Here is a 20038-nt window from a genome sequence, read left to right on the forward strand (position 1 = left end):
CGCCAGACCTTTATTAATCAAGACAAGCAAAAAATCCTAAAAAAAGAGCAAGCAAATCTTAGGCCGAGAAAAAAATCGAGCAACTCGACTTACCGCAGCAAAAAAATATATATATCATATATCAAGAGAAACAAAAGGAATTCTGTGGAAATCAGCACAGAGACTCCACTATCTTGCTATCATTTATATAACGGAACAAATGGGGTCAGGCAAATCTCCGACATACCAAAATAGTACATAGTAACTTTTTAAAGTGTACTTAGATGCCATATATTTTCCCTTCTAGTAACGCAAAAACAGAGGTGGACAATTCTATAATGTATTTGCTTGGAAAAAGAAGTGTAAAATAAACTCGTCTACAATTGTTTATTTTATTTATTTTTATTAATTTTTATTTTCAACACTGTAACATTATACAAACAATACTGCACTATTTCCCAATACAGCATACCCATCAAACTAAACGAAAAAAAAAAAAAGAAAAAAAAAATTTAATACAGAGAATACAAAAAAAAGAGAATTTTCGTATTGAATGTGTGTCGGCAGTGTTTTCTTGTTAAACAACACCACGGTCTCAAAGCGGCGTGAAAGAAATTACTGATCTTAAACGCATCACTGAAATCGCACTAAAATAACTACACAATCCTTAATCTACTTATTCCAAGGATTAATTCGGTGCTAGTTGCGTAAGGGTTCGTGATGTAATAAAAGAATAAGAGCGAAATTTTCGTATTGAATGTGTGTCGGCAGTAATTTTATGTTAAACAACACAACGGTCTCGAAGGGGCGGTCTCGAATCTTAGCCGCATCACTTAAATCGCACAAAAATAACTAAACAATCCTTAATCTGCGTATTCCAGGGATTAATTCGGTGCTAGTTACGACGGGGTTCGTGATGTATTAAAAGAATAAGAGCGAAATTTTCGTGTTGAATTTGTCTTCGTTTTAATGCAATGTTTTATGTCGAATTGGTTCCGAATAACTGTGCATATGTGTATCACCGCTTAATGTAACAACTGCCGCGTAATATAACACTAACGCTTAATGTAACAACAAATCGACGCTTAATGTAATAAAACAGTTAACGCTTAATGTAATAACGGACTTAACGCTTAATGTAAGAACACTCTTAAATAACCATGAATTTGGATTGATTTCGAAAGAACAATTCGCAAGACAACCAAACTTAGGGTAAGTCGTCTAAGCGTCAAGGGGGTGTATCGGGGGGTGTCATTTAGCTTTGCGTCATCAATGAGGTCATACCAAATACGAATATCAATATCTTGAGCTACGAGAGTTGTGACACGACCAAACTTAGGCCAAGTTGTCTAGAGGTCAAGGGGGGTCCAGCAAAATTGACACGTGACATTACGTCATTGATTACGTCATCATAACTAGGATCATATCTTCAGCTACGAGAGTTATGACACGACCAAACTTAGGCCAAGTTGTCTTGAGGTCAAAGGGGTCCAGCAAAATGGACACGTGACATGACGTCATTGATTACGTCATCATAACTAGGATCATATCTTCAGCTACGAGAGTTATGACACGACCAAACTTAGGCCAAGTTGTCTTGAGGTCAAAGGGGGTCCAGCAAAATGGACACGTGACATGACGTCATTGATTACGACATCAAAACTAGGAAAAATCTTATCTTGAGCTACGAGAGTTGTGACACGACCAAACTTAGGACACATTTTCTTGAGGTCAAAATCTAACTTTTAAATTTAATTACACAGCGCGGGTAGAATAAAAAAAAAACTCTTCCTAATCGTTCCTTGCTTGATTGTCATTCAAAACTCATTTATACCTGGGCAGAAACCTAACAATAGTTATCCCGAGATATGAGTATTTACGTTTTAATGACGTCATCGATGACGTCATTAAAACGTTAGACCTTTTTATATAAAACACTTATGCTCCGAGGCTAACATTTTTGTGAAAACTATGTGTGGACGAGTTGACTCAATTTGTGGACGAGTTGGTTGTGGACGACACGGTTTGTGGACGAAGTGACTGGATACCGCACGTGCAAATGTTTCCCTGGTCCACAACATGAATAATTACGGGTTGAGCACGCAAGTTTTTTGGTTTGTGATAGAGAACGGGTTAAAAATACTTCATTCGCGATGATATTGTATTTCGGGATAGGGACAAAACTTGGTGAGTAACTGTATTGTAGGGTCCCCTAAGCTCTACTAAAACGAGGGAACACGGAATTGCTTATTTGTCGATTTTTAGGCGACGACATGAATTTTCAAGAGGATTCGATATCTAAATAATAATTATAATAATTCGCTTATTGGTAATGTCTAATCGAAATAATCTAAACCCTTGTCCTTTGCGTATATATGTAGACAACCGCTAAGCTTTCATTTGCTGTAACAACAAAGGTGTATCTGCTCTCTCTAAAACAAATTGAAGGATAACGCATTGCGCCGAAGCAAAGGTAGAAAATGGTGTATGTACAAAAGTTTTTTACATGGTCAAGTTAGACTTGCCACTATGATCCCCATCATGCATAAGTATAAGTCATGTCTCTCCGCAAATTTAAAAAAAAGGGCATCAGTTATTTTTGTAAATATATTGGTATTGGTACTAATCAATTCCTAATGGTAAGGGGGGGGATTTTTCATTAACAAAAAAATCGAAATTATCAATTTTCTGTAAAGAATTGGATAGTACGTCTGGAAATACGCCAACATTATTTTTTTAACATCGATTTTTGCGCTATTTAGCGGATTTATGCTAAATTTCTATTTGAGTCATTAATAGTGCAAAACATTCAAAAGGCGATCCTATTTGTACAAAAAAATCCAAATTTGTACCCCTGAGTTTTCACTCATACCCCTGAGTTTTTACTCAGTTGTATTATACTATGTGTTGTGCATTAAAAGTGCGTGTGAAAGGTTTGAAAGTATTTTCTATAGTTAGGAAACAATTTCTACTTACGGTCACGAGTAGAAACCGATTAAAAACTGGTCTCAAAATCATGCAAATCTCTATGAATTTTGATAAATTTAAAAGAATTCCCCTTCTTTCGGATGATTCAAATTATATCCCGTCACTTCAGGTCCAGTTTCTACTATCCGTAAATTAGATGTAGCGCAGTTAGTTATTGGTATAGCTTGCGTGACTACCAAGCGCTTGATCCAAGCGTGATTTCTACGGGTGGTCTTACTGTTAGCAATTAATAAGCGCTAAATCGATAAAGACACATTATAGAAACACATGATATTATTTTTTTGTAGTCACATTAGAGCTATTTCCTTGTGTATTACATAGAAAATTGCAATCATCTAAACCAGAAACCAGACAAGTCTTGTCAATGTCTAGACTCTACTAGACTAGTCTAGAATCCACAAAAATTGCTGAAATAGTTTTATAAATCATAGCTGATTTTACTCGGTAAATGAGGTTTTTAACATTTTTTTACGAAGTACCCCCTGACCCTGATTAGGAACTGACTAGGAACTGATTAGGAACTGAGGAATTAGGATCACCGTGGTGAGTTGAATTGCAAACTCGGAGTTTCAGTGTGAGTATGATGCGAGAATGGAGCTGACTGACAGCGAAAAAGAACGACTTATTTTAAATACGCCAATTATCGATTCTCAAGAACTGTAATGTCGACGACAATGAACAAGCGGAGCGAGTAGTAGACGCCTCAGATAGCCACACCACAGCCTAAAACTTTGCTTGTGGAATAATTTTCCAAAATTGCACATAAAATTTGGCTGAACTTATTGTTGAGGGTAACAAATACAAATTTTGCTTTAATGACATTTGAATCAATGCATTGTTAACATTCAATCGTTGTTGTGATCAAATCTGTGGCGAAAAAGTTGTGTTTCTTGCTCATTTCTACTCAAGGTTTAAAGTTCTTAAAACCTTTCATTAATATCAATCTAGCCAAAACAAAGCATAGATAAACTTTCAAATTCTGAAAAGGGAATTGAATTTGATTGAAATTTGAATTTTCTACAGATCTTTGAAAATTTTCCTGGCCGCGCGAAAGGAGATTGAATCGAGTGAATAATTCCATGTTTTGGCGGAAAAATCTGAAACAACTTATTTTCCTTAAATCCGTTAAAATTCAGAGACGGCAATACCACAAAGTATTGGCGAATTGTTTTCTATTGCAATGCTACCCACAATGAAGCGTAGAATAATTTAAAGTCGAGAATTGTATGCGAAAAAAGAAAATATCGTTTTGTTGTAGGTTTCAAAAACAGCGAGCGCTCGTGAGAATGTCGCCATATTTGATTGCGATGCAGCGCGCGCGCACAATGCAAAAACAATTCAAAGACTAAAAACTATCTGCTAAATTTTGCAGATTTGTTTCCTGTTAAATAATCATTAGATAAAAAGATGACGGTTAAACTTGTAACCACACAACGTTCTTCAGCAATACCTAAGAAGACATGAAGACGGGAACCGGTTTAGCGCGCGCATCAAATTTTCTCATGGTTGACATCTCGTTCTACGTCACAAATGACTTGAACCGGGCCTTTCAGTTCACGGCCTTTTTTCCGAAGGTTGACCAAAATACCTCAATATTACAGATTATTCGTGCGAACGCGTGTTTTATAGGGTCCATACGAACCACACCATTTGGAAGATGAAAATATAAAGAATTGACAAAGTCTATTAACTCTGAAAGGTTATATGGACTTTAATATGATGGTCCTCCATTAGTATTCACGGTTAATATCTAGTTTTTAACCTACTCCTCCTCATTAGTATTCTGGTTATTAACCTCATTCATATTTAATGAGTTTATTAAACCCCACTTTTTCCCTGCTGATACATCAAGCCCTCCCCTTCTTTAAGAATGTACATTATTCATAGGTATTTTAGTGAAATAAAGGACTTGCAAGAACAATGTAAAAGGTGTCAATCATGTAATAAGACATGATATTAGTTACAGTCAATTGAACATTCTACTTCAAGAGTTCGAAGAGCTCAATGAACCACTCGATCAACCCAAGGACATGGAAATGAGCCAAACAAATAAGAACTTCTTATATCTCTGACTCGTTTCTATGTAAGAAGAGATAAAGAAGAGATTTGCTATATCGATATAAAAATAAACCCTCCTAGCCGCTATTTTACGCTCCCGCATACGGCACACTCAATAAAACTCCAATTTCCATATGCCATTTTATGCGGGTATTTTTTTTAGCAAATCTCGTTAATTAAATCGTACTTCACTGGTAAATGGTTATTTTTGAAGTTTTCTTGCAAAAAGACTGTATTTTAAAACGTTGTCTTTGGTGCACATTTCTTAAGTATCATCATTTTCCCCCTTGAAGTACTAATTATTAATCCTAGATTGGGTATCCAGAGATATGTAAATATGTGAAGACTATTGAATCATATCAATGTGTTTTGAAGCGATCAGTGCATTTGCAAGGAATGAATGATACCCAAATTATGCGCACAAGATGAAACGAAGAGGAGGGGAGACTTCTCATGCTGAACGAAAGCTGGCAGGGATTTTGTCACGTCCCAAGAGATAGGGGATATTATCATGCTAGCTTAGATACTTTGTATTCTTTCGAGCATTCCTCGCGTGTGAAGCCGCCTTGGGAATAAAGTTCATAGGAAAAAAAAAAGGTAAGTAAAGGTAACACACACACAAACACGCTTGTAGCCCCAAGGGAACGTTAACTTAGAGTGAAAAAAGTATTCCTGATTTCAAATGGTTAGCAAGGCGAATAAGAAATTCTTTTCATATTTAGTGGGCATATGCCGTACGCTCGCTTAGGTTAAATACACGGAAATATCTTTTCTTTTGTAATTTCTACATTGTAAAAGTTTCACAATTTTTATGGGAAAGTTCGAGGAGCTCGTAATCATTTTGAGACAACTTGAATTCTGATAGAATTAGAATCAACAGATTTTGCATATGACATCACACCTGCAATTTTGCTAGTTCGCTTTCATAGGCACTTACATTAGTTGTAATTACAGGTTTATGGAATCCATAAAAGGCTTTTTTATTCTGGAGGGGCATCAGCGTTTCTCTATTTGCGATCACTGCGGTAATTTTCGAATAGTGCGGTAATTTGCGATCATAGTGCGGTAATTTCGAGAGGAGAGATTCGGATGAAGATAGCATACTTTGGGATTTCTGTAAAACAATTTCAGGAATAACGGGATTAGAATGGACTTTTATGTATCAAGATCGTGACTGGTTTATCTTCTCGACATTTTTTTAGTACTGCGTTTTTGAATAGAAGTTATGAACCATGACCATTTACAAGCCCAAGGGCTGATTTTTTCTTTAACTATGAATCAATCGTGAATATGTTGAAACAAAGACCGTACGAGAATCGTGCTCTGGTTAAAGTTTTGCGTAATGATACAGATTATAAAAAGATGTTTTAGAATATGACAAAACATTGACGAACCCCGAAAACTCGAACTCACTGAAAACTCGAACAGACGTCAAGTTCTATAGAGACTAATTTTAGTCATCTATACGCGGATAAGTCGAGCTCACCTCTAAATAGAACTGTTGCTTTCTCCTCCTTAAGGTTTTGAGATAACGAATTCCACATTCAGGGTCTGTATGATACAAACACGTTTGGAAGGCAATATCAAGATTATATCCACATTCCATAGTTTTAACATTAAAATGTCCCACGGTGTTTTTTAATTACACAAAAATGCTTTTGTTCTAAATGAAAAAAAAAACACTGCTAACTTCGGACTATTTATTCTTACTACCTTTAGAGAGGAAATGTAAAATATTGATGATTTGTTTTACAATTAAGTGCGACCAAATATCACAATAGAAGGCTTTGAGTTCAGCGGACACACTCCATTTAACATTTGCACTCAAATTCTCAATGGGCCTTTCAGACGACCAAGGACGAGCTCAAAATACCCCTCAAAATAGCACTATCCCGTACTTTCTTAATCGAAATCATCCTAAAAATGTACCCTCTACTATCATTGCTAGCGCCGCTCACGGATTCTTTAGTTATTTCAAAAAAGCTTTCTTAAGATTAATTAAGTCAGGACAGAGCGGTTTTCAAAAACCTGTGAAATACTTTTTTGCTTATTTAGTACTAAAACACTGTAATGTCTTTTTCTCCTTTGTTCTGGCCTATTACATTTTGTTGCATGGGATTTTGAAAACCACTCTAAATAAAATCCCGGGGAATTCACAATGAATAGCTCGTTAAGGAATGTCAATCACCCACTCCTTTGTTATTGTTTATCATTGAAAATGCAGCGGTTTATTCGCAAGGAAACTGCGTGATAAAAATCTACGAATGAGGTCTGATATGTTATTGCCGATATTTGATTGTAAATATCTTGGTTACTTGCTTGAATTAAACGATGGAAATGGATGCTTTGTGTGTCTCGCCATTGAGCGGGAGTATAAAATGGCGGCGTCATTGGCCTTCTTCAAGGGTCTCTACAAAAGAGGAACAGACAGAAAACTTGCATTGAGCATACGCACGATCGCTGGGTCATTTATCTTGAACTATCGACATTAAAGAGGGCAAATCACGCCGCCATTTTATGCTCCCGCGCAATACCGAGCGCCACTCAAAGAATCCATTTCCATCGCCTTATAAGGCAAGTAACAAAGCAACTATTGATCAAATATTATTGGGGGGGGGGGGGGGGGGCACGATACAGAAACATTAAGAAAACAATGGAGGGCACAGCCACGCCCCTACTGGTCATTTCCTTATCATTTTTGAAAATATTTGGGGGGGGGGACACGTGCCCCCAGTGCCCCACCCCCTGCTACGGCCCTGTTAATAAAGTATCAGATTTCAATCATGAATGGTTATTTTGTTTATTTATTATTATTGTTACTATGCAGGGGCTCATAAGTAGGGGCAATCAACTTCCCCACATTCTAGTACTATATAGGTGTCACGGCGTTTCCTAGGATCAGGCTATTTTTAGACGCGCGGATTAGCCAATCAGATGACAGGGCGGAAAAACTGACTTTGTCTCAAGGAATCCAAAATGGCGGCCGAGAATGGGCAAAACGACGCTTGTCTTACTACAATCGTCATATCGATCTCGAAATTCTCTCGCTGAGAGGCGATATTATCATTCATAAGTTTTTTGATACTGCTAGTAAACTAACAATAGTGTAAGAAGTAACATACGAAAGTTTATGTCTTGTTTTTGTTAAATATTTTTATTAAACGAGCTCTTCAAAGCTGGAACTGTGTTTGTTTCAACACCCATGACCTGTCCTGGACTCATTGTCCTGATCTGGTTTGAGTGCTGCCACTCAAACAGTCTGTTATTTCCCTGTAATAATAACAGTCGGTTACTTTGCTGTAATATATAGTATAGGTAATGATAAGGAAAATATCCTGAAGTTTTTCTTTTAATGATAATATCTGCTACATTCATGACTGTGTTTTGCTACTCAAAAAGCTTTATTGTTGACTTTTGTTTACTGTAAAATAAGTTAGTTTACACAACTCCCTATTATAATTATCAGTTTTTTAGTTAATTATTTGCAAACATGCTACTCTTACTATTAAATATTAACTGCAGGTATTGGCCTGCCAAAATATAGTGTATTAAAAAGCACCTCTGAATGGTGTCAACCTTTTTTTTAAAGTCTGTATTTGTCCCTAAGTCTGTATTTGTCTCTAACTGTTGACACAGTCCACAAGATCCAGCAGGATAGAAGTTGTCAAGTGGTTTTCTTCCTGGGCTTAAGTTAGCCCTTTTTGTGAACATTCATTTGGCATGGCGTTAACACAACTTCTAAGAATCTGACATTTTTTGTATGCAAGGCCAGATTTTTCTTCACAGACTGAAGCAGGGCACCAACAAATCAAAGCTTGTAAATCCTGGTTATCAAAGTCATAGTATAAAATATGCTATTGATTTATTTGCCTTGATTTTTTAACATCTTATCAAACCAGGAAATAATAGCCACAAACTGGGTATTTTGAAGCTAAGGCAAGGGAGTTGGTAGCTATAAAAGGTGAATATGTTAACCTAATGTTGTTATGGGAGGGCTTTGCAGAGCTCTTGGTCAAATGTTATTTGACCCATTCAAACCAAAATGGAATGTTAAAACAGCTATTACTTTCTAGGCATGTGCACTAAAAAAATTGAACAATTTATATTTTAACTTGTAGCCACATCTACATTGATCATGACATTTCTATATCCTTCCTCTGAATATTTGTTTCATTGTAAATCCTTTCGGTTGATTGGCATACCAAGGCTTGGCCATATGAGATGCTGTCACCACTTGCAAATCTTAGGACACTAAAAATGGACTCCAGAGTGCTACCACTGACACGAAATGAATGGACTGATGAAATAACCATCATAATCATCACGCAATTTGCACAATGATGAAGAACCATTAACAGCAAACTAAAGGAAACCAAGCATCGCAATCCATATAAGATCCCATGTCTATGTACAAAAACAAAAGGTTATGTCAGTCTAAGAAAAAATCTTATAATATCTGATTTCATTTTCAATTTTATGTTATTTTACTTTTACATGGTTATTTTTTACAATTTCTTACCAGATCAGAGCAAGTTGAGTCCAGGGCAGGTCATGAGTGTTGATATTTATTCGCATCATGACTAAACTCTTTCTTATACCGTTTTGAAGAGCTGGTTTAATTAATATAAATGTAAAACAAAAAACAAGACATAAACTTCCATATGTTACTTCTTACACTATTGTTGGTTAACTAGCAGTATCAAACACCTTATGAATGATAATATGGCCTCTCAGCAAGAAAATTTCTATATCAAAACAAATGATCACTTAACTTATTTCCAAATTTAATTTATTGCTTTGCAAGAGCAAGCAAAAATGTCCTCGTAAAAACGTTTTGGTCCACTTATGGAGAAATAAATGATCCAAGGCTAGTCACAGAATGTTTCTTTCTCTGCGACAAAAAGGATTCAGAAATAAGAAGGCATATGACGACGTAGGAAGACTTTGAAAAGAAAGTGTCTTTTTCCCCCTCTCGGTCGTCATTTTGGATTCCTTGAGACAAAGTCAGTTTTTCCGCCCTGTCATCTAATTGGCTAATCCGTGCGTCTTAAAATAGCCTGATCCTAGGAAACGCTGTGACACTTATATTATACAGATGATTGCCCCTACTTATGAGCCCCTGTATTATGTTATTTTAGTTTTATTGCAAATGAACCACTGTATATCTAATTGTAAACAATAACAAAGGAGTGGTTGATCGCACATTCTTTAAGTGCATTTCGGCCAAATAAATATGATCCCCAAAAACAAATTAATAAACAACTGAATCCGTCTCTATTTCTTGAATGATTTGGGCGTGCTCTTATTATGTTATCTATACATATTTCTATTTATTATCTTTTACTACGCGTTATAAATTCCAATAGTTTCCCCGACTTTATCTAGGAGGGAGGAATCATTAACTGCGGTTGCCTGGGTCTAGTTTTCGTAAAGGAAAATTAGTTTTGTTCGTTTTCTGTAAAAGATATTGTATATTTAGTAATTAAACCTCCTGGTAGCTGGGATATCGGCGGATAATGTCGAAGGATGAGAAATGGTACGAAAAATAAACAGCTGGCCGAGAAGCGAAACTGATAGCAATTCCCCTCTTCTTTTTATACAATGAGTTCCGCTTCGTCGGACGAATGCCGCAGAATCCTTACAAAAAGTAGGCGAAACGAACAAAAAAACTTCGCTCTATGTTTTCTTTGCAATGAGAACTTCACGCCAAAATCCGTCATTGGGTAGTTCCAGAAAATATCCATACCCCCTTATTGAGGGGGTCGGAGGTATGACCCCCACCCCTCTGGAATTTCCAACCCCCTGGAAAAAATAAATACAGTAAATGTTAAGGAAAAAGGGCATTTTGCCCCCCCCCCCCCCCTTCCCCTCTGGAAATTCCTGGGCGTTTGATCCCCCTACCTCCCCGGAATTCCCAATCCCCTCAATGTGGGGAAGGGGGTATGTATGGATATTTTCTGGAACTACACATTGTCCATCGTTTCGCAATTTCAGGCAGTCCTCCCACAGAAATAGTCCTCTGTATTTGCTTTTAAAATAGACAAATTATAATGTCCTTACTACTTCGTCTGTGTCAAACACGCGCCTCTCGCTTTTTCGATCGAATTCCGAATTGAAATGCCTAATGAGCAAAGCCGCTGATCAGAAACATGACATCACGAAAACGTATTTACTCGGTGTCGGACAAATATCACTTTGGCTGGACGTTATCGACTGATATTTTTCTTGTGAAATGTGCACGTGACCCGAAGTGACCAATGAACGCGCGTGAAAATTCATCACTGGGATATAAAAACAAAATATCGGATTTCAAAGTTATTTGAAAATTTCTTGCATCTGTCGCCTTTTCAAATTTCAAAAACAAGAATTATGAAAAGATTGTAATTACTAATACAATTCGCTTATTTAGCGTAATGACTGCCTGCCTCGAAGAGCCTCATGCTAAACACAGACAGTAATGAAGTCTTCTGAGCAATAAAGTTTAAGATCACTATAAGATGACTGGCTAATTACTGTTTTCATGTGTTTAACCTTGTGTTAACAGATATTATATTCACTGGTTTCTTCAGCGCTTAGTTCTAGCCATGCTGATCTCGTCACCACTAAGAAGAGGAATGGTACTTGGCCTGTTGCTCGCTATTTTAGCGCGTGAGACCGCTGGCAACAAGTTCCGCGTTCGTCGGGATGATGAAGGGACATGCAAGTATGAGGGATACAAACCTGGCGGAGGAATACCAAACATTAAGGATATCCAATCGCCCGTATGCAAAGGTTCGATTAATTGCTTATTTTTCACTAAAAAACAGCCTACGAGCCGTCTCTCCTTTTTCTCTAGCCTCCCTCGCCGGCGTTTTTGGCGTCGCTCGCTCGTTTGTGAAGAGAGAACGAGCGACGCCTGCCTAAAAACGCCTGCGAGGGAGGCTATGTTTCCAGTGAAATTTCGTTGTCTAGGATCCGTGGCGCAAAATTCAGGAGTGGGGGAGGGGGGAAGGGAGAAGAGAAGAAAGGAGAACGAAGAGAGAAAGAAGAAGCCTATCGATGCAAAGACCTTGTTTTCTTACCAATTTTGTTATAGCGATGTTTTTTTACACTTTTTAGATGGCTCCTTTTAGATGGCCATTGCTATACAATGCACACGAATCTTAAGTAAATGGTAATACGTCTAACGTGAAACCGCAAATCGGGGCCTATGGATAGCCGTTCGCGGTGAACTGGTCAAACCTCGATCTTAAGGGTCTAATAACGAACTCAACATTGCGGAGTTTGTGCACAAGAATGCATGAGTTTGTTAAACAATTAATTTATAGTTGAACTCAAGGATTTCTTTTTCAACTCATTGACACCTCGCTATTCCGATTCCACTGGAAAGAAAACAATAAAGATGGTGAAAAAAGTGAAACGGAGATGGCTTATGGTATACTTTAAATTGCTTGCAGGTTTCTCAAGAACTCTGACTTTTGTCTCCGGTTTGTTGGCTAATGCTGGTAACGGCGCGGCAAAAACTATGTTTAAGGTAGCTGAGGTAGTTCAGAAGGGCGCCAAAGTAGCGAAGATCCTCGGCGGAGCGTTTGCAGCCTTCGGGGCGGCGTTTGAAATGGTTTCAGCACAGTCCAAACCAAAGCCGGACGACATCTTAAAACAGGTGAGACGCGATGACAGTCATGAGAATTTTATCCGCCAAACAGAACGATTCACAGACAGACAAACAGACAGACAGACAAAAATAACAGACAGACAAAAATAACAGACAGACAGACAGACAAAAATAACAGACAGACATGCAGACAAAAATAACAGACAGACAAACAGACAAAAATAACAGACAGACAGACAAAAATAACAGACAGACGGACAAAAATAACAGACAGACAAAAATAACAGACAGACAGACGAAAATAACAGACAGACAGACCGACAAAAATAACAGACAGACAGACAAAAACAACAGACAGACAAAAATAACAGACAGACAGACAGACAAAAATAACAGACAGACAGACAGACGAGAGAATGGGGGTGGACCCTACAGTGCTCAACGAAAGTTTTTTCCCCTCCCGCGTTCCCAAAATTTCTAGTAAAATACGATGTTTGGTGAAAGACACATACAGGGTGTCTAAAAAATTCGAGCAATTTCACTAGGTAAATTAACAATTCCAACAAATATTTTTCGAGCATTTACACTTCGGTATAATGGGTTTTTTGTGAGAGAAATCGCTAAAAAAATTGAAAAATCCGAGAAATCCTGTATATCTGAAAGTTCCTATACCCGGAATTTCTATTTCCCTCGGGAGGGGGTTGGGGGCGTTGTCACCCATACCTTGACATGGGCTGAAAGACTATAACTATTTTGATTGCTGGTCCACAGGTTGACAAAGCGTTTGATGCGATAACAAAAGACATCAATGACCGGCTAAAGGACATGGAGAATTACGTTGATGCGAAAGTACTCGGGCTAGAGACGAAATTGGTCAATAACGAATTTGCTTCTCTAAAGGTAAATATTTGGACTAGTTCTTAATATGAAGAAATAATAAGCGACTTTAGGGCCGTACCCAGGTTGGGGGTGCAGGGGGTGCGAACGCACCCCCCCCCCCTTACCGCGGCCGAAGGTCCACTTTCGGTTCCCAATGGTCGTGCTATTTGTAGACAAAACTAAGCTAGATCACTCTGGTATGTAGCCAAATCCGACCCGAGATATTTTAATAAAGAACTTTTATTTATTCAGAACCCCCACCCTCCACCCTCCCGCGGAAAAAAATGGTCCACTTTTTTTGGATTCCGCGGCGAGAAAATTTTATCTCTCAATTAAATTAAGCAGTTCTATCAAAAAAACTTTCTGGCTGATTCGTAAGCGCTGAATAAGTTGTTATTTGTTGTTGTTTTGCCGCTATGAGCCGGAGCGCGCGCGAGTTTGTAAATGATGAATGGGCAAATAGCAGTATGTTATCTCTTTTTTTGTTTCAGAAATTCCTGACAAACTGTATGCACGAGACAACCGAGCGCGCTGTACTCAAATGTCAACAGGACTCCGTTCGTGATATTGATGCAGCGTCGCCCAAGTTCGAGGTTTTCAAGCGGGATTTTGATAGAGGCCAAAACAATCTAAATCCGGACCAAATACGGAGGCTCGAGGCTGCCCTGATTCCATTTAGGGATTACGCAAGTCTGCACCTCTTCGCTCTACAAACACTTATCAACGCATACAAAGATGCCCCAGACACTCAGGTAACATCAATGTGTTAAGATATGAGGAATTTTAATGTGCTGCATTTCTATAGCGCAAAAATGTGCAACTCATCTGCTTTTAACATGCGACTGACAGCCCTTCGCATTTGACAGCTTCTCTGCCTCACTTTCAAGTCCCTTTAACTTAATACTTTTATAACATTTCAACGCACACAGTGCCGAGAAGATATTGGGGGACACGGCCACGCCCCTACTTCCCCCAGTGCCCCACCCCCTGCTACGGTCCTTCATAAAAGGATTTTTTTAATGGATAGTTACCAAAGGCCCCAACAAGTGTGGAGACTAGTCGACAAGGTAGCCGAAGGTAGGGGTAGGGCAAAGTGGAAAAGAAGAACATTCAATTTTCAGCTTTTTATTCTGTATCAGGAGATAAAGATCCTTCCTTTTTTTTCAATAACAGGAGAAAAACAACCGGCTCAAGCTCTACATGGACACATTGTACAAGCAAGGTATTCGGTATAACAAGTATGCTACTTGGGCCTATGAGCGGATCTATTACAACCAGGTACTTGTAGATTAATAATACTGAAGCCCTTATCAACAGCACCTTTGCTATTGTTTACATTCAATATTGGAGGCACATCTCGAAATATCTATCTAAAAATAAATGTTAACACTTTAGTTACCAAATCTAATAGAAAATATCACATTGGCTTCCTCAAATCAGCTAATGGAAATGTATGTTGTTTCACACTTGGTTAGGATGACAATGTAGCAGCTAGTAGAGGCTGTTTTAAAAATATTCCTTTTGGATTGAGGGTAACACTGAATATATAAAACTAATGATGTGGCCCTCAAAAAACAAAAAGGTCACAAGTACACAAGATCATAACAACAGATAACGATTTCAATAAGACTTCTATCAAATTATTATTCGGCTATAACTGCAAGAAGCGGTCCTAATTTGAAGCAAAATACCCCAGAAACGTGTGTAAAAACATCCATTCATTTTCAAAGCTTGATGTGAATTTGGTAAATGAAGAATGAAACTTTGTAATTTGTATTTGCATAAAAACATCAACAAAGGTGTGGTTGATTAGAACCTTAAATAATAATAGATAACCCGATTTCAGCTAATAAATTTTAATATTACTACCTTTCTGACGAACGTTTAAAAGCAGAGATGGGCTCTTTAAATTTTCAGGTTAAAATTCATTTGAATGTGGAAAGGTATATACTGGATAAGCAAGTGCAAAATGTGATGGAAGGCTGGGCCAACAAGGTGAACACAGAGAAAAGATCTCAGTCAAGCCCAACTGCCTAGACGGCGACAAACACGCCAACATCAACAAGTGCTTGTACAAGTACTCCATGCGAGTCGATGGAAAGGTAAAGGATAACTGGGAGGGGGGGGGGGGGGGGGGGGAGTGGGGTGGAGGGGGCGCGCACACCGCGCGCACACCACCTCATTCCGACCGACAAAATTACGGTCTCATTCACTGAAGAATAGCCGACAGAGCAAAAAAAACATGAAATTTTCCAATTCTCAATATATAAGCTCAAGATTCCGCATACAAGGAGTTCCTCTGACAAAATTTAGATATTATCGAGCAAATTTGGCTTAATTTCTGATCAGAGCCCGACTTCTCCCTAAAAACGAGGAGAATTCATACTTTGAACATTTGAAAATTACATCTCGAAGACGAATCCATTAGAAAAAAACACTTTGATATGTTGGTTTACGCAACATAAGGAACCTCTATCCAAAAATTCAAGCTAACCAAAGTTAACCAGGCCTTATTTTGGGAAAACTTGCCACTTTTTTTTGCTCTGTCAGAATAGCCAAGTCTTGGGCATTTAGCTGCGTATGACAAGTATTCCTGAGCACCCCTCCCCCCTCAGTAAATCCTTGCTAAATGGCTGTATTCATTCGCCAATCAGATGGCTGCCTGTTTATATCGCCTGGCAATACGGCGGATTGGCGTCTTTTTAAAAACCTGTAGGCACTGTCAACCTGTCTCTGTTTCTCCATCTATCTTTTTCTCACTTTTCATGATCCCCGAATGTGTCTTTTTCTGCCAGTTAAGTACGATGTGTTCTATATTGCCGGCCCGGTCTATAGATCTTCACACTCTTCACGTCTCTTTGAGATCAGAGTAGTTTTGCTGATGTCTCAAGCATTAGCCCTTTGTCAGAGCAAAAAAGCCAATTTCGACCTTGTGTCGATTCATGTCCCGCGATGCGCCGCGTGAGCGGAGCCCCATACCTAAGAAAAAGTGGTATATAAAACAAATATGGTAACAAAATTGGTCTCATCGACTCGAGTTTTTGTGACGCGATGTCCGTTCGTCCCTTAAAAGCATCGTATGACAACCAAACTTGGCAGGTGTCATGTATGTGTCTAGGGAAGTGCAAAACTGTGGTCACGTGATTTGTGACGTCATCGATGACGTCACTCAAAGCAAAAAATGTGATTAAAAGCTAAGACATATCTTTCGGAAAAAACATTGTTTCACAACCAAACTCGGTAGGTGTTATGTTGGTGTCAATGGTACCAATGTCTTCACTAGAAGCTGACGTATTGCTTTCTCGTCTTTGTATCCTGTGTACGTCATCAAAATAAGATGAGATGGTCACGTGAAGTTATCGATGACGTCAATAAAGTAAAACCGAAACATCGTATGACAACTAAACTTGTTATGTGTCATGTACATGTCAAGGGTGGTATAACAAGTTGGTCGCGTGATCTGTGGAATCTTTGACGTCGTCAAAACAGAAATATAATAATATTTAAAATCTCTTAAATTATTAAGCAAAAATAAGCAAAGATTTGGTCGTTTGAAGCTCCGCTTTTAGGCAATGCCTTAATCTATATATTACAACAATGTATTTTCCCACTGTCTGTGGGACATCTGTTTGTCTATCTAGCTGCCTGTCAATCTTAATGTCACCATTCTTTTCCCATTGTCTGTCTGTCTATCTAGCTGCCTGTCAATCTTAATGTCACCATTCTTTTCCCATTGTCTGTCTGTCTATCTAGCTGCCTGTCAATCTTAATGTCACCTCTCTTTCCCTACTGATTGTCTTTGTACTGCCAATATTTCCATCTTTGATCTACGGGTCAAAATTTTCGTTTCTCCCACAGGCTCTCCACCGCTATCCTGTACGCGAAGCGCCAGTCTCCAACAAAGACGAAGCCTTAAAATACTTCGCTGAAGTTGATTCTAGAAAAACATGCTCGGGCTACATTAACTCCTTAAAGCATGACTTGACTATTTACTGGAAAAAGGAACTTCTCAGTCTGGCCGAGATCTGGAATAAGGTACTGATACTGCTATTGTGGTCATTACGCAGTTTCAGAGAAGATCCATCACCCGTCGCTTCCAGCCCACCAAACGAAATTTAGGGCCCTGGTAATCTGCCGGAATACATTGTTAGAATAGCAAAACAATGAAGGGGTTTTTTACCCTGGAAAAAAGATGTCCAAACACTAATGTTAAAGATAATCATAATTTTTCACTCACCAAATATCCGTCACAAGATTTGATAAAAAAGGAGAGTTATTAATATGATTTATATTTGCAGGTTGCAATGAAAGCCAGGGCTGAAATCAAGTTGATTGCAAAGGGTGCGTTCAAAGTCGAAAGCGCCGGCTCAAACGTACATGGTACGGTCCTAGGTCACGTGGCCGGAAAGCCGATATACTGCGAAGTCAGGTGTGACATGGACAGCGTGGCGTCCGATGAGCCTCGGGATGCTGACATCGGTCACCAACCGGAAATTGTGAGGAAGAATATCTTGCCACGAAATACGGGAATTGACCGGGACGATGCACCGAAAGAGGGTGAGCTTGAACAACCGGTAGAGGATGAGCTGGTTAAAGAGAAAGCGGAAGAGAGTGATCGACCGGAAGTGATTAAAGCGATGGGCGATGGTGGTATGATGACGTCACCGGAGCTGGATTCACCTTTGATCCTCGGAAAGCCTTTCATGTGTAGGGTCGTATGTAATGAATCGTAATCAATGCTCGTATAATGATAGGCTGCTATCAATAAGCATAATAAAATAGTACAAGGGTCCTTGTTTATATAGGACTTGCGCTGAGAGATTACGTGACCTTTTGGGTGGCAAATTCAAGCCAAATAAATACACCCGTCACCGCACCCAAAAAGGCACGTGATCTCTTTGCGCAAGTCTCCTATTTCATATTCTGCAGTAATTGATTATTTACTGTATACCAGGCTTACATAATAGTTTAGATATTAGATCCAAACTCTTCTACCTAAATCATAAAACTTTGCCGGTGCTAAATAGTAAATGGAAAATGCCCTTGTAAGACAGAATGACCTCTGCTTATTGTATAATCACTATTATTAGTCGTGTTTACGGTAATAATGTAAACAGTTAGTAATTGTGTGACATGTGTCTAAGTCTTCCTGTGTGTAGTATTCTAAATACAACTCAATACTTTATGCTGAATCAATGTTTCATTTGACGGAGTTCTCTTTCAACGCACATGCATTATCATGTACTTGATAAAGGGAGCATCTAGCTAACACATCACATTTGTATACGGGTTTTGAGTACGAGGTTCCGAGTTTTGTCGGTAAAGCAGCCTGCCATGGCCGTTAAACAAGGCAAAATATGATTGTTATCTACTTTTCTTTTTAATTCTCTTTTTTCTTTATATTTTTTATCTTTTCGAAATAACTTTTAATATTCTCAGGATTTATTTTAGTGACTGTTAACAATGATTTCGGTAAGGCGCGGTGTAGCTTTCTTTCAATAGAAAAACGCCTGAAAAATGTCCTTAATGAATTAAAGAGTCTCAATCAGTCGCCATTTTGTTATGTTGTTATCAAACATTAGCATCAGCTTATAAGATGTATAAAACTTTTTGTTCTTGATGATTATTTTGAAATTTCTTCACATAACTTGTCCTCAAATATTTGTTGAAAGCAATAATAGGTTTGACTTTTGAAGTATTTTTTACCTAAACAAGATTTGTGTTCAGTGCAGCGAGGGCTTTGTTGTACATGTCCTTGAGTGTGTCATCAGTAGGCGGTGAATGCCCTGTGAACAAGAAATACAGATTAAGGTACTGTTATAACAGCAACCACGATAACAGCAATAGCTGCAGTCAAACCAACGACAAAACAATTTCGACCAAAAACTTGATACGAGGAACACAAACAAACCGAACTTTGAGCAATAGTTATAAACATACCTGATTTTAAACGCATTTCTTCCAACTTTTTCACTAAGCCGGCATTTTTAAGCGACACTCTTGCCTGTAGAAGTTTTATCAGGACGAAAATATCAAAATAAATGGATTTCAAGAAAAATGACAATATTCTAAAGCCGACGCACGTGCTCGCGGGCCCACCTTCTGACAATTGTGTACCAGGCTCCAAAGAGCGGACGCGGCCAGGGTTCTCACGTGATCAGAGAGCTGATCAAGCTGTCCAATCAGAAGCTGGATCAAGTCATCTGTAATCATTATCAAAAATTGCAAGTTTATTAGTTCGTATGAAACATAACTTTGAAAAGAAACCTTATCTTGAAATTGCCCGGTAGCCCTTTAGTCATAAAAAATCAAGGAATTTAATCATCTGTGCTCCTCGTGCCCCTCATGTGTTAAACTGTACCAGCTTCGCAACTCTGTTTTACCAGTAGCAGATCTAGGGGAATGGTTTAGGGGGTTTTAACCCCCCCCCCCCCCCCCCCTTTAGACTGCCGGAAAGCCATATGTAAACATAAAAATACCCCCCCCCCCTTTAGACTGCCGGAAAGCCATATGTAAACATAAAAATACCCCCCTCCCTTT

At 38.5% G+C, this 20038-nt stretch overlaps 2 protein-coding genes across 8 annotated transcripts in view; one reads left to right on the forward strand and one right to left on the reverse strand.

Moving 5' to 3' along the window:
• Positions 1-1941: 1941 nt before the first annotated feature.
• On the forward strand, positions 1942-18690 carry LOC116615294. Of its 4 annotated transcripts, none has more exons than XM_048720503.1 (10): positions 1942-2166; positions 5401-5622; positions 11570-11796; positions 12462-12667; positions 13391-13519; positions 13990-14250; positions 14672-14776; positions 15416-15600; positions 17357-17533; positions 17797-18690. In XM_048720503.1, the coding sequence occupies exons 3-8, from the start codon at positions 11610-11612 to the stop codon at positions 15533-15535; spliced, it is 1008 nt and encodes a 335-aa protein (XP_048576460.1). In that variant the 5' UTR covers positions 1942-2166; positions 5401-5622; positions 11570-11609; the 3' UTR covers positions 15536-15600; positions 17357-17533; positions 17797-18690. The 4 variants fall into 4 exon arrangements, with proteins under 4 accessions (XP_048576460.1, XP_048576457.1, XP_048576459.1 ...); XM_048720500.1 differs by having other exon boundaries at positions 11595-11796; XM_048720502.1 differs by lacking the exon at positions 5401-5622.
• Positions 16290-20038, reverse strand: part of LOC5508048 (rotatin-like) — a 62023-nt gene continuing 58274 nt past the window's right edge. Inside the window, exons 35-39 of one of the 4 annotated variants that reach the window (XR_007306194.1) lie at positions 19598-19701; positions 19439-19502; positions 19205-19284; positions 17736-18084; positions 17041-17629 (exon numbers count right to left, since the gene is read on the reverse strand). Coding sequence is in view for 3 of the 4 variants with exons in the window: in XM_048720496.1 (XP_048576453.1) it covers positions 19205-19284; positions 19439-19502; positions 19598-19701 (248 nt within the window). In the remaining variant the exon portion in view is untranslated. Of the gene's footprint in view, positions 16478-17040; positions 17630-17735; positions 18085-18899; positions 19285-19438; positions 19503-19597; positions 19702-20038 lie in introns of those variants that run through there. The other 3 variants (XM_048720496.1, XM_048720497.1, XM_048720495.1) reach the window with 3 other exon arrangements.

The sequence above is a fragment of the Nematostella vectensis genome, chromosome 13 (assembly GCF_932526225.1).
Source record: "Nematostella vectensis chromosome 13, jaNemVect1.1, whole genome shotgun sequence".
Lineage (NCBI taxonomy): Eukaryota > Metazoa > Cnidaria > Anthozoa > Actiniaria > Edwardsiidae > Nematostella > Nematostella vectensis.